We start from the raw sequence: 14,297 nt of genomic DNA, 5'->3' as shown, positions 1-14,297 counted from the left end.
GAAGAAATCACAAAAATTAGAAAATACCTTGAGATAAAGGAAAATGAAAACACAACACACCAAAATTTATGGGACGCAGCTAAAGCAGTAGAGGAAAATTTATAGTTGTAAACACCTATACTGTATTAGAAAAGAAAGCTTTAAATCAACAACCTAATCTTTCACCTAAGAAACTAGAAAAGGAACAAAATAAAACCAACCCAAGCAGGAGAGATAAACCAAGGAGAAACCAACAGTCAGGAAGGTCCTACATAAATTGGGAGTGGTAAACACAATAGGGAGGAGCCAAACTATTTAATAAGTACATCACAGTCCAGCAAACTCTTCCACAGTAAGTACTTAATGAGTGCTAGCCACCCTAATTCCCCTAACAACTCTACACGGTAGACATAGGTTCTACTGCTATTCCTGTTTTACTGATGAGGAACCCAGAGGAGAGAAGTCACATAACCTGTCTGCAGGTACACTGTGAAGAAGCGGGAGAGCCAGAATTCAAACTCAGGCTCCAGACTTTGAACATTCATGACAACGAATACACGACCAAAATGACTTCCACTTTCCCAAAGTGTTTTATCTAAACTATGAAAATGAATGAAACTTTCAGGTTGAGGAGAGGAAGAGAAAGGAACAGTGTAAAACCTCTTGAAGACAGAAAATAAATCCATGAAATTAAGAATTAGGAAAGGAAGGGGCGCCTGGGTGGCTCAGTCGGTTAAGGGTCCGACTTCGGCTCAGATCATGATCTCAGTTTCTGAATTCAAGCCCCGCATCAGGCTCTGCTTAGGATTCCGTGTCTCCCTCTCTCTCTGACCCTCCCCCACTTGCACTCTGTGTGTGTGTGTGTGTGTGTGTGTGTGTGTGTGTGTCTCTGTCTCTCAAAAATAAACATTAAAAAAAAATTTTTTTTAATATAATTCCATAAAGTTCCTTCTAGGAAAATATAGGCCTCCAAACTTCTTTCACCCATGCATTCAAGATATTGAATTGAATTATTTATTTATTTTAAAATAGGTTCCACACCGAACGTGGGGCTTGAACTCTCCACCCTGAGATCAAGAGTCACATGCTCTGCCAACTGAGCCAGCCAGGAATCCCCATTCAAGATGTTTTTTTAAATTTTTTTAATGTTTAGTTGTTTTTGAGAGAGAGAGAAAGACAGAGTGCAAGTAGGGGAGGGGCAGAGAGAGAGGGAGACACAGAACTAGAAGTAGGCTCCAGGCTACGAGCTGTCAGCACAGAGTCCAACACAGGGCTTGAACTCACAAACCGTGAAATCATGATCTGAGCGAAAGTCGGAAGCTCAACCAACTGAGCCACCCAGGAGCCCCTCAAGATATTTATTAACATCATGTTATTGCCACTGACCTAGACACTGAAATCAAATCAAGAAAATGGAAGAAATTTAAATGTGTGAGTAATCAAAGAAAGAACAACAAGACGCCAGAGAAACCCTTCTAAAGTAGATCTGGCCCATATGGTTTCCCAGATCCTACCAGGAATAGATCACTCCCATGTGATATCCCATACCTATTCCAGAATGGCAAATAGAGAAAGCATACCAACTCATTTTACCACATTCATAAAATCCTGTGATGACAAGCACAAGAAATATACTATGGATTTCACATAAGAAAATATATGTAAAGTTCTAAATAAAATATCAGCATTAAATATTATCCTGAAAGTACACTTAACGACCAATTAGTAGCAAGCCTGGTTTGCTCTAGATATATATAAATAAGGGGCGCCTGGGTGGCTTGGTCGGTTAAGCGTCCCACTTCGGCTCAGGTCACGATCTCGCGGTCGGTAGGTTCGAGCCCCGCATCGGGCTCTGTGCTGACAGCTCAGAGCCTGGAGCCTGTTTCGGATTCTGTGTCTCCCTCTCTCTGTGACCCTCCCCCGTTCATGCTCTGTCTCTCTCTGTCTCAAAAATAAATAAACGTTAAAAAAAAAAAAATTTAGATATATATAAATAAATCTATTTATAATTTGGCACCAAATTAAATATAAAACAAAGTTGTCCAACACCACTATTATTTAATGTTGTTCTGCGGTCAAAATCAATGAACTAAATTTAAGAATGGTGGGGAGGGGGTGCCTGGGTGGTGCAGCGGGTTGAGGGTCCGACTCTTGGTTTCAGCTAAGGTCGTGATCTCACAGTTCGTGGGTTCAAGCCCCACATTGGGCTCTACGCTGATGGCACGGAGCCTGCTTCAGATTCCATCTCTCCTTCTCTCTGCCCCTCCCTCACTTGTGCTCTCTTGCTCTCTCACTCAAAAATAAATAAACTTAAAAAAAAAAAAAAGATTAAGAAGGATGGGGAGAAACACAGAAGTAGATCTAAAAGGAAACGCCATGATTTCTTAAATGTAAAATTATACATCCAGAAATAAGAGTATCAACTGAAAAGCAAATGGTGTAGTAAAGTGTCCACTGGAAAACAAATGTAACAAAATACCTGTCACATCTACATGAAAAAACCTGTAAGAGTCATGCCAGGGTCCTCAATGGAAAGACTCCATACAGGCATGCCTCACCGTATCACACTTCACTTGACTGCACGTTGCAGATGGTGCGTTTTTTACAAATTGAAGGTCTGTGGCAACCCTGCATGGACCAAATGTATCGGTGCCATTATTCCAACAGTTTCGTGTTGCTGTGTCACATTTTGGTAATTCTCACAGTATTTCAAACTTTTTCATTATTATTATATTTGTCATGGTGATTGCTGATCAGTGATCTTTGATGTCACTCTTGTATGTAATTATTTGGGGGGCATACAAACTGCATCCATCCAAGACCGTGCATACCAGATGGTGAGTTTAGTTTCTGACTGACCACCTACTGGCTGTTCCCCCATCTCTCTGCCTCTCCTGGGGCCTACCTATTCCCTGGGACACAACAATATTGAAATCAGGCCAGTTAATAACCCTACAATGGCCCCTAAGTGTTCAGATGAAAGGAAGAGTCACATGTCCCTCATTTAAAATCAAAACCTGTAAAAGATTCAGCATCTCAGAAGCTGAGACAGGCTGAAAGCATGGCCTCTTGTGCCAAACAGCGGTGTTGTAAATGCAAAGGAAAAGTTCCTAAAGGAAAGGAGAAAGGAAAAGTGCTAGTCCGGGGAACACACGAATGGCAAGAAAGTGAAACAGCCTTATTGCTGATGTGGAGAAAGGCTTAGCGGCCTGGATAGAAGGTCAAACCAGCCCCAACGTTCCCTGAAGCCAAAGCCTAATCCAGAGCAAGGCCCTAATGCTCTTCAGTTCTGTGAAGACTGAGAGGTGGGGAAGTGCGGAAGGAAAGTCTGACACTAGCAGGGGTTGGTTCGGGAGGTTTAAGCAAAGAAGCCTCTCCATAACATAAATGTGCAAGGTGAAGCAGCAAGTGCTGATGTAGAAGCTGCAGAAAGTTATCCAGAAGATTCTAGATCTTAAGATAATTAATACATGGGGTGCCTGGATGGCTCAGCCGGTCAAGCATCGTATCAGCTCAGGTGGTGATCTCTCAGTCATGAGATCGAGCCCCAAGTTGGGCTCCGCGCTGACTCAGAATCCCTGCTGAGATTCTCTCTCCTTCTCTCTGCCCGTCCCCTGCTCATGCACTTGCACAGGCTCTCTCTCAAAATAAATAAACTTAAAAAAAAAAAAGATAACTAATACACTATACCAAATAACAGGTTTTCAGTGTAGATTAAACAGCTTTCTAATGGATGAAGATGCCACCTAGGACTTTCATAGCTAATGAGGAGAAGCCAATGTTTGGCTTCAAAGTTTCAAAGGACAGTTGACTCACCTGCTAGGGGCTAATGCAGCTGGTGATTTTATGTTGAAGCCAGTGCTCATTTGCCACTCCCAAACTCCTAGGGCCCTTAAGAATTATGCTAAATCTACTCTGCATGTGCCCTAACAATGGAACAACAAAGCCTGGATAAAAGCACATCTGTTTACAACATGATTTACTGGATATTTTAAGCTCACTGTTGAGACCTACTGCTCAGAAAAAGGAAAGTTTCTTTTCAAAGTATTCTGCTCACTGACAGTGCACCTGGTCACCCAAGAGCTCTGATGGAGACATACAGGGAGATTAGTGTTGTTTTCATGCCTGCCAACACAACCTCCATTCTGCAGACCATGGATCAAGGAGTAATTTTAACTTTCCAATTGGGCAAAGTAAATTGAAAACCTTCCAGAAAGGATTCACCATTCTAGGTGGCATCAAGAACATTTGTGATTCATGGGAAGAGGTCAAATAATCAATATTAACAGGAGTTTGGAAGAAGCTGATTCCAACTCTATAGATGACTTTGAGGGGTTCAAGACTCCAGCGGAGGCAGACAGGGTGGAAACAGCAGGACAGCTAGAGTCAGAAGTGGAGCTTGAACACATGACTGAATGGCTGCAATCTCGGGATGAATCTTGAACGGATGAGGAGTTTCTTCTTATGGATGAGCAAAGGAAGTGGTTTCCTGAGATAAGATCTACTTCTGGTGAAGATGGTGTGAAGATTGTTGAAATGACAAAAAGGGTTTAGAATATTACATGAACTCGGTTGATAAAGCAGCAGCAGGGTTTGAGAGGATCGACTCCAATTTCGAAAGAAGTTCTACTGAGGGTCAAATGCTATCAAACAGCATCATATGCTACAGAGAAATCATTCATTAAAGAATCAATCAATCAATGTGGCACACTTCATTGTTGTCTGCTTTCAAGAAATTGCCACGGGCACGTGGGTGGCTCAGTCGGTTAAGCATCTGACTTCAGCTCAGGCTCAGATCATGATTTCCCAGTCCGTGGGTTCAAGCCCTGTGTCGGGCTCTGTGCTGACAGCTCAAGAGCCTGGAGCCTGCTTCTGATTCTGTGTCTCCCTCTCTCTCTCTCTGCCCCTTCCCTGCTCACACTCTCTCTCAAAAATAAATTTTAAAAAATTAAAAAAAAAAAAATTGCCACAGCCACCCCAACCTTCAGCAACCACCACCCTGATCAGTCAGCAGCCATCCACAATGAAGAAAGACCCTCCACTAGCAGAAAGATGACGACTCCCTGAAAGTTCAGATGATGGTTAAGTTTTAGCAACAGAGTATTTTTCAATTAGGGTATATACATTTTGGGCGGATACGTATATTTTTTAAACAATGCTATTGCACACCGTAAACGTAAGTTTTATATGCGCTAGGAAACAAAAAAACTCATTTGATCTGCTGTATTGTGCTATTCACTTTTTTTTTTTTTTTTTAATTTTTTTTTTCAACGTTTTTTATTTTTATTTTTGGGACAGAGAGAGACAGAGCATGAACAGGGGAGGGGCAGAGAGAGAGGGAGACACAGAATCAGAAGCAGGCTCCAGGCTCCGAGCCATCAGCCCAGAGCCTGACGCGGGGCTCGAACTCACGGACCGCGAGATCGTGACCTGGCTGAAGTCGGACGCTTAACCGACTGCGCCACCCAGGCGCCCCTGTGCTATTCACTTTAGGGCGGTGGTCTGGAACCGAACCCGCGATACCTCTGACACGCCCCCGTATTGCAGAGACAGTGTAGTGAGTGACTCCCCTCGCTAGCACAGCTGTTTGTTCCAGCATCCATTCTTTTCTCACACGATTCAGGCGGAGCAGAATCCATCCTCTGACAGGAATGGATCCTGGTCAGTTTTAGAGAATCATGGTAATCCCACATTTCCTGTCAAGGACTGGGTTCGAAATGCCGTGTAACCCAATCCAGCCAATGAGCAATAAAGGTAAATCTAATTGGGAACTTCTAGCAAAGATTACCTCGATTCTAAAAGAACACCAAATAAGTTTTCTTTTCTTCTGCACGTTGCCATTTCTGGATAAGGTTCCTGGGACCTAATACAGTCCCTTTTCAATCACGGTGGGAACGTGAAGAGAAAGTCAAAACACACTGAGAATGAGTGAGGAGGGATGGAAAGAATCTCCTTCCTCAGGATTTCCATGAGCTGTGTGTCAAGTAACTCAACAGCCTGCCCCTTTTCGATGAACTACCAGTTACATGAGAGTAAGTGCCCTTAATGCGTAACTGAAATTCTGTGCTATTTGCAGTGAAATGCTAACTTATTCAGAAGGCAATCTCCTCAAACTCACTGAAAAATATAATGCAAATCTAATAATTCAGTCTCAAAGCATTTTGGGGATTTGACAAAATGATCTAAAATGCATGTAAAAACTGAGAATAAAATGGGAGGAAATCTTACCAAAGAAGCATGCGTGAAACCTGTTTCACTGTGTAACTCAAACGTATGCTACCATATAACTCAAACAACATATACTGTTATAAAAGTCATCAGATGAATGAATCGAATGGAAACCCCCAAAAGAGACGCAAGCATATGCTAATTTATAGTTAAGTATGTAACAACAATAGATTATCATCTTTAGGAAAGTAGTGACCAACTTCACACCCAAATTAACCACCAGTATGTTAAGAAGTTACATGTTAACCCTGTTTAGAAATAAAGAAAAAATAAATTTTAAAAAATGAGTGAATATTTATCTGATTTCAAAGCTGAAAAATACCTAAGCATTAAGCTCCAGAAAAGCAGGGACTTCTGCTTCACTTGCCTCTATTGAATCCTACAATATCTGGCCTAGAATAGCTACTCAATATGTATTCAAAATTCATAAAAGCAGGGGCGCCTGGATGGCTCAGTCAGTTATGCATTTGACTCGTGATTTTCCCTCAGGTCATGATCTCTTGGTTTGAGTTCGAGCCCTGCATCAGGGTCTGCGCTGACGGCACAGAGCCTGCTCGGGATTCTGGATCTCTCTCTCAAAATAAACAAGCATTTAAAAAATTAAATTAAATTAATAAAAGCAAAAAACATACACATAAACAAATTCAGATCTAATTCCAAAAAGATCACAGGCAAGTGCAAGTCATACTGTGTGATTCATTTATATAAATTTTAAAAAGAAGCCCTCAAAAACAAAACAAGATTCAGCAGAATAGTATCTCTGGGGTGAGAAGGAGAATGGGGCTGGGGCCAAACACACACAGGCTGCAAAGGTGGGTCACTGCCTGTTCTTCTCATTCATTATTCCTTAAACTATATAGATTTTAGTTTCACATTTCTTTAAAACAAATTTTTTTTATGTTTATATATTTTGAGAGCGAGAGAGGGTGAGAGCAAGGGAGGGGCAGAGAGAGAGGGAGAGAGGATCCCAAGCAGGCTCCGCATTGCCAGCACAGAGCCCAATGTGGGCTCAAACTCACAAACCATGAGATCATGACCTGAGCAGAAATCAAGAGTTGGACACTTAGCTGACTGAGCTACCCAGGTGCCCCTCATGCATTTTTTTAATTAAACAAAAAAAAACCCAAAGCTCTGAGCTCTATAGACACAAATAAGGGAGAAGAAAAAACCTGACAGGATAGAGTTAATATTTTTACAAAACAGCACCAATAACAGATCAACCCCATTGCTTATCAAAGAAATGGTAGTTAACGCATCACTGCCATATCGCCAATCTGGCAAAGGTTATAATAATCAGTGAGCTTTGTGGAGAAGTGGCACAATGCCTTATCACGATAATAAAAACTAACAATGGCTAACACTTGAGTAGCCGCTCTCTGTGTACATTGTTCTAAGCGCTTTATGGATATTAACTCATTCAGTCTTCCTACTGGTCCCTACGAGAGAGTAATGCTCTTACCCCCATCCTGAGGATCAAAAGCACACAGGGATTAATTAATTTGACCAAAGTCACAAAGCAAATAAATGAGCAGATCCTGAAAATGTAAATTAATACAGTCCTTTTGAGGGCAATTTTGCAATATGCGCCAACAAGTTTAATTTTTTTTTTTTTTTTAACGTTTATTTATTTTTGAGACAGAGAGAGACAGAGCATGAACAGGGGAGGGGCAGAGAGAGAGGGAGACACAGAATCTGAAACAGGCTCCAGGCTCTGAGCTGTCAGCGCAGAGCCTAACACGGGGCTTGAACTCACGGACTGTGAGATCATGACCTGAGCTGAAGTCGGACGCTTAACCGACCAAGCCACCCAGGCGCCCCGCGCCAACAAGTTTAAAATGTGCTCCTCTGACCCGGAATTTCAGTGCTCGGAATCTGTCTTATGTCATAACAGAAGACCTCACTTTCATGAGGATACACCGTTCTGGACAGAACACATGCATTCATTTATCTCTCCTCCCTCCCAAAACATCACTAAAATCAATGTTAAAGGATGAAAAAGATAGAAAGTTACAAGGAAAAGCAAAGTAGAGATGACAAAGATCAAAAATTGTGGGCGGTGACAAGCAGAGAAAAAAGTGGGAAGTGACTGAGCACATGACAGAAAGATCAGGACTGAATGCTACAAACAGCTAGGCCAGCGAGAAGTAAGCCAGTAGGTACCAGAGCCCCAGAAAACCTTAGGAATTCAGAGCAAATACTATGGTTAACAGAAGAACTTGTCAAACACATAAAAAACAAGCAACAGAAAAAATCCAGTTAACTACTGACTTCAGAGGAAACAAAGAGTTGTTCACACAAAAGAAAATGCAACTACATGGTCATGTTACTTGGCTCAACAGCTAACGCCACTCATATATTCATAATACTATAGACACGACCAAAAGTTACACTAAATGTTCCCTTTTCTATAAGCTAACAGAGTCTAAAAATACTAATTACAAAAATAGTTTGATATGTTATTTTAGAAATATGAAGGAAAATACCGGAAGAAATTGGTTAAGAGTTGAAAATTACCCTAGGAAGATGTGTGGCAAGGAAATGTTTTTAAATTAAGTCTTATAACATCCTTTGACTTTTGATACTATATGGATAAGAGTAATTTAAAAAATTGTTCCAAAAAATTATAGAATATCCAGAAAAACACACATAAGATATAAATGCCCTATAAATCTAACAACCAGAAGTAATCACTGTCTATATTTTGGTATCATTCAGTCCTGCTCTATACCTACATTTAATCTACATATTCTAGAAAAGTGGGCTCCTCCTACACTGTTTAGTAATCTACTGTTTTCCCTTAATTTTGTATGAGTACTTCCTCCGTAATTACGTACATATTTATAATACGAGAAACAAAATAAGTAAATACGCTTTTGGGATAGTTAGTAAGGTAAATAAAAAGCACATAAATTTGACAACGGATGTACTTTGTTTAAAACTGAGTGATAACAGGGGTGCCTGGGTGGCTCAGTCGGTTAAGCTTCCGACTCTTGATTTCAGCTCAGGTCATTATCTCACAGTTCATGAGTTAGGCCCCACATCCGGCTCTGTAGAGGCAACTCAGAGCCTGCTTGGGATTCTAGGTCTCCCTCTCTCTCTGCCCCTCCCCACCTCTCTCTCTATATATTTAAAAAATAAATAAATAGTTGAGTGATATTTCTTTAGAAAAAATAGGATTAAGAATAATGTAACATTTTATTTATTGCATAACTAGTAAAATGTAAAAACCATGTTTATAACAGAAATTAGTTTGCTCTTTCCAACAAGAGTTCCTGTGCCTAGAAAAAAGTGTTTTCACAATATACTACTAAGTTAAAAAAAAAAAAAAAAGCATATACAGTATGATCCCTTATTTCTTAAGATGTAAACAGCACAGGGGGGAAAACAAGTCTGGAAAGACATACACCAGAAAATAAACAGTAGTTCCTTCTTTGTAGTATTACAGATGATCTTTGTCACCTCCTTCCTAATGCTTTCCTAAATTGTCTTACATGCACTGGTATTATTTCTGGAAGTCAGAAACTTTTAAGGAACTGTCTATAGTCAATTCTACAAATGAAAGACAGCAAGAGTGTAGATAGTTCAAAAGTGAATTATTTGATAGCTAGACTCATCTTTACATCTTTTGTGAATTCCCTCAAAGCCTCTACACCACACTGAAACTTTACTTGGGGCCTCTCTGGTCTTCTGTTCCTACATTCAACAAGTGCTGAGCCTGTATTACATGTCAGGCACTGCTCTAGTACCAAGGATTTAGCAGTGAACAAAACAGCTGAAATCTCTATCCTTCTTTGCTAGGGAAGACAAATACTAAAAACACTTGGAACAAAAATATACTTTTAGTGGCCATACAAACATGAGCACACAACAGACACACACACACACTCCTATCTTCAAGTGTGAGGAAGAAAAGTAAAGGATAGGTGGGAAGAGATGATTGTTTTAGTTAGGGTAGGCCTCCTGAGGAAGTGATACCTGAGCAGAAAACTGAATGGCCACGCAAAGATATGGGAGAACAGGCTAGGTGGAGGGAATAAGTGAAAAGGCCTTGAGATGGCAATGAGCTTGTACAGAACAGCAGGACCAGTGTGGTCAAAGTGGAAAGAGCATGGGGGAGAGAAGCAGCAGGTGATGTAGAAGTAGGCAGGTGTCAAATCATATAGGGCTTTACAAGTCCATGCAGGGATTCTGAAATTTATTCTAAAGGTGATGCAAAGGCACCGAGGTTTAAAAGATCACTCTGCCTGTGGTATGGATAACAGACTGTGTAAGGCAAGGAAGCAGGAAAACTCTTGAGGAGACTATTTACAGGTGTTTGGGCAAGAAACAATAATATCCTGCACCAAAGCAGTAGGGCAAGAGGATGAGACATGGTCTGATATGGATATATTTTGATGCCTGATCTAATATAACTTGATGAAATACAATCAGGAATGAGGAAGGAATCACAGGTGATTCTTAGGTTCTTGGCTAAGCAAGTGAATGAATGGTGGTGCCATTTACTGACTGGGCTGACTGGCAGAGAAGCAAGTTTGTGAGTGGCAGAAACCAGGAGACCGATTTCAAACATGTTATGTGTGAACTGACCAGCAGACATTCAGGTCAAGATGTCAGGTAGACAATCTTACCCAGTTCATGTCTGTAGTCCATGTGTAAGTTGGGGATGAAGATGTATAACTGATATTTAAAGGTATGGGGCTATATGTTATCTCCTAGGGTGTGAGCCCCAAGGTCTGCTAACTTTAGAGGTGGCAAAGGGGAAGGTGAGTGATGGGTAAGGTGTCCCAGAAGCCAAGCGAATAAAGCGTGTCCAGTAGGAGTCAAAGATCACCTGGGTCAGAGCTGCTAATAAGCAGCGTAGGGAAGGTAAGGCTTGAGAACTGGCAACCTTGATAAGGGTGGCTTCGGTGCAGTGGTGGAACAGAAAAACTGGTTTATGTTTAAGAGAAAACTGGAAGACAACTGAATAAAAATAACTCTTTCAAGTCCTATTTATTGCTTTAGGGACAAGAGTTGACTGCTCTTTCTCTAAAGCATCTTGTAGCTCTTTGCATACAGTATGTGTGAAGTAAGAATTATGAAATCAGTGTCGAATCTGATAATTCCCAATATTTCAAATCATATTAAGAAACCCAAATGGTCGAGAGCTAGAGCTTCCTGACCATCCCATTTTGTTCCTAAAATCGTTCTTTACACTCTTCCCTCGTAATGAGGATGAACTGCAAAGACCTCAGTTTTCTCTTCATCTTTTATGACTTCGTACATATCTGGTACCAAAAGGTAATTAATTAGCATTGTGACTGGTAGCTGAACCAAGAGAAAAGAAAAAGACCTCTCCTTTCTGCTCCCCAATTTTCCAGAGGTCATATATAAAAGTCAACAAATAAATGAACCACTGAAGGGTTAAACAAACAAACAAACAAACAAACAAGGTCAAGTTATTTAAACAAGACATCTTATCCCAAACCCTCTGCTGAGATCTTAAAAATTGCCACTCAATTCCCCAAATGGATAACTTGCCCTCCCCCAATTCAGATACCTTTCCCTTTATCACAATATAACAATGAAGCTCTGTGGCAAAAAAGGCAATGTCCAGAAAACAGTCAGGTCTCCCTACCTGACAAAATGTCTTCTGCTAATTCCTTTTCTCTTTCAATTTTTTCCTCTAGGGTTGAAATGCAGAATTCATAGCCAGCAAGAGCAAATTCCTGTCTGTAAAGCAAAGATCAGCAATCGGCTGTTCACCTTTTCACAAACTCCTCTTTTATTCTCATTTTCCCAGCTTGGGTTTGAATATTGTTAGTAAAGGAAGTGTAAGATGGGAAGCATCATCTCCCACTAATAGTTTCAAGTGACTCAGTTTCTCCATTTGGGAAATGGAGTCTTACACCCGCTCAAAGTAATACTATTATGAACAGAGGCTAAGGCCCCCTGCACCAAGGGTTCTAACTACTGATCTTATGCAACTTCTGGAGAGGTTTATTAACTTTATTAGCTTTCCAACCTGTACGTCTTCAATGAAAGCTTCTTTTATGTAAATGGAATTCCTAATTATGGCACTAGGAGGCATTAAGCCTTCTCTAATCCTGGACCCTGAATCATTTGGAGAGGACACCCAAACGTCAGGCAGACTGACCTAAAGACAACTAACTGTCAACTGCTGGTTTCTATAAAGAGATGTACAAACACAACAGAAATTCCTTCTCCTTCCAGAAGCTCACTCCCGGTTTTTGCCCTTCTGCTATGGCGAAGCAGCACTACAAAGATTGCCCCTTCTCCTCTAGTGCTTTGCCAGGGGATAACAGATGACCCCACGTTGTATTCTGTTCTCAGAACAGAAGTTTCTCCAGACCCAAACCTTGGCAGGAGGGACCCTATCCAGCCAGGACATGGAGCAGGGGGAGGCTGCCCACTAGATGTTTCTAGTCAGAGTAAAATGCCTATTAACAATCCCCCTACTATTATCAGCATTCCTAAGCCCCAAGTCTAGTTATGTATCTTCTGCCTCATACTTCTCTTAATCAAACTAAATGAAAAAATACTTTTGAGAAGGGTATAGAGGAACTCACAGGCTAATTACCAGGGGCTACTAATACACTTGTGCCTGTATGAGGGCAGGAGTTCATCTTACTCTCCACTGGGATTGGCTTTGGGCTTCTTTTATCCTAGAAGTTCATACCCCATCGACATCCAGGCCTGTTTGTTACTCCTCCAAAAGAGACAGATCCCAGGTGCAATGTTCCCCAGCACAGGCCAACCTCAAAGCTCCTCCAAAGACTTGAAGTTAAAGGCCTTCAGAGGCTCTAGCCTATCTAGTGTCCAACCAAATGCAGGTTCTGCTGAGAATGAAGGAGCTGGTGACCAGGGCAGCAGGGACCTGTGCCAGAGCCCCTGGCCTCAATAAGCACTCGTTACAGCATTAGGTGTGAGGTCATTCCAAACTTCTGGTACCCAACTACTGTAGCAGCTAAAAACCCAAGGAAAAGCTAGTCTTAGATCTTCCCTTAAATATACTCTAAAAGATCTAACTCTCTAGAGGAGTTCTCTGCTTACATCTTAGGTATTTCTCCTTTGAACTCCGCCTAGACAGGATGAAAGGCACCAGGCCTCACTCATCAGTGTTCCTGAGACCTCTGGCACACATCCACATTATTTTCCAAAGCTTTTCCTGTGAAGCATGAAGATTCTCCTTTATAAAGATTTAGAACTCACATAGTACTTCTTAAATGAGCACTGATTTCCTATCCTACTTATCCAGAGGCCACTTCTCCACTCCTAGATCTTTCCCCTTCTTAAAACCCAGCTACCTGATCACCTTTACATGCTTTAAAAACACTGTCTCCTGGACTAGCCACGGAGACACTCCCATGCCAACCCCCTTATCATTCAACTATGTCTAATTTCCTGGTTTGTTGATACTTCCATCCAAAAATGGTTTCTTCCAAGTATATTATCCCCAAAAGCTTTTACATTACTCCCTCCTCTTCTAGAAAGAGCTAAACTAAAGTTCTAATGGTAACTTCCCTTCCCAGTTCAGGCAAGAACAGAACGCTCGATTAGCTTTGTCACAGTGCAGCCAGAGGCGTGAGGGCTATATGTCCCACTCAAGAGGCTACTGGAGACAGCAGGGCAAAACTTGGAAAAGACTGAAGATTTCAAAGATGAGGGAGGGAATGCTTTGAGTGTAACACCCAGTGTTTTTGAGACCCAAATGACTGGAAGGTAAATGAAAATTATATAACATCCTGGGGTTAAAGTTATCTGCCTACAGCCCAACTCCCTGGTGGCTGCCACACCTAGATTCTGACTATACTTACCTATTTTGAGCAGCATAGATACTGGCCAACTTCAGAGAGATTTCAATTATCGCATTGTCTTCCTGTTGGGAGAAAGAAAAATGAAGAAAATTCACAAGTTAAATTTCCTCATGGATTATTTCTGATCAACGTCTAGACTGCCTTTGGCCTGAAAACCATAGCTTTTATCCTTTTGGAGGAATTAGGCAACAGAATTCCTCAGCAACCATGTTTCTGCATGAGTGAAAGACTGGTAGTTTCTATACAGGTCCAAGGGGGAGAAAAATAATCCAC

At 41.2% G+C, this 14,297-nt stretch overlaps 1 protein-coding gene across 3 annotated transcripts in view; it reads right to left on the bottom strand.

The window, feature by feature from the left end:
• Nucleotides 1-14,297, bottom strand: part of TTC19 (tetratricopeptide repeat domain 19) — a 45,421-nt gene that overhangs the window by 27,000 nt on the left and 4,124 nt on the right. For all 3 annotated transcript variants that reach the window (XM_049638077.1, XM_049638076.1, XM_049638075.1), the window contains exons 6-7: nt 14,025-14,086; nt 11,825-11,919 (exon numbers count right to left, since the gene is read on the bottom strand). In XM_049638077.1, the coding sequence (XP_049494034.1) occupies nt 11,825-11,919; nt 14,025-14,086 (157 nt within the window). The remainder of the gene's footprint in view (nt 1-11,824; nt 11,920-14,024; nt 14,087-14,297) is intronic.

The sequence above is a fragment of the Panthera uncia genome, chromosome E1 (genome assembly GCF_023721935.1).
Source record: "Panthera uncia isolate 11264 chromosome E1, Puncia_PCG_1.0, whole genome shotgun sequence".
Lineage (NCBI taxonomy): Eukaryota > Metazoa > Chordata > Mammalia > Carnivora > Felidae > Panthera > Panthera uncia.
Note: the sequence above shows the minus strand (reverse complement) of the source record. Positions and strands in the feature narration are given on the sequence as shown.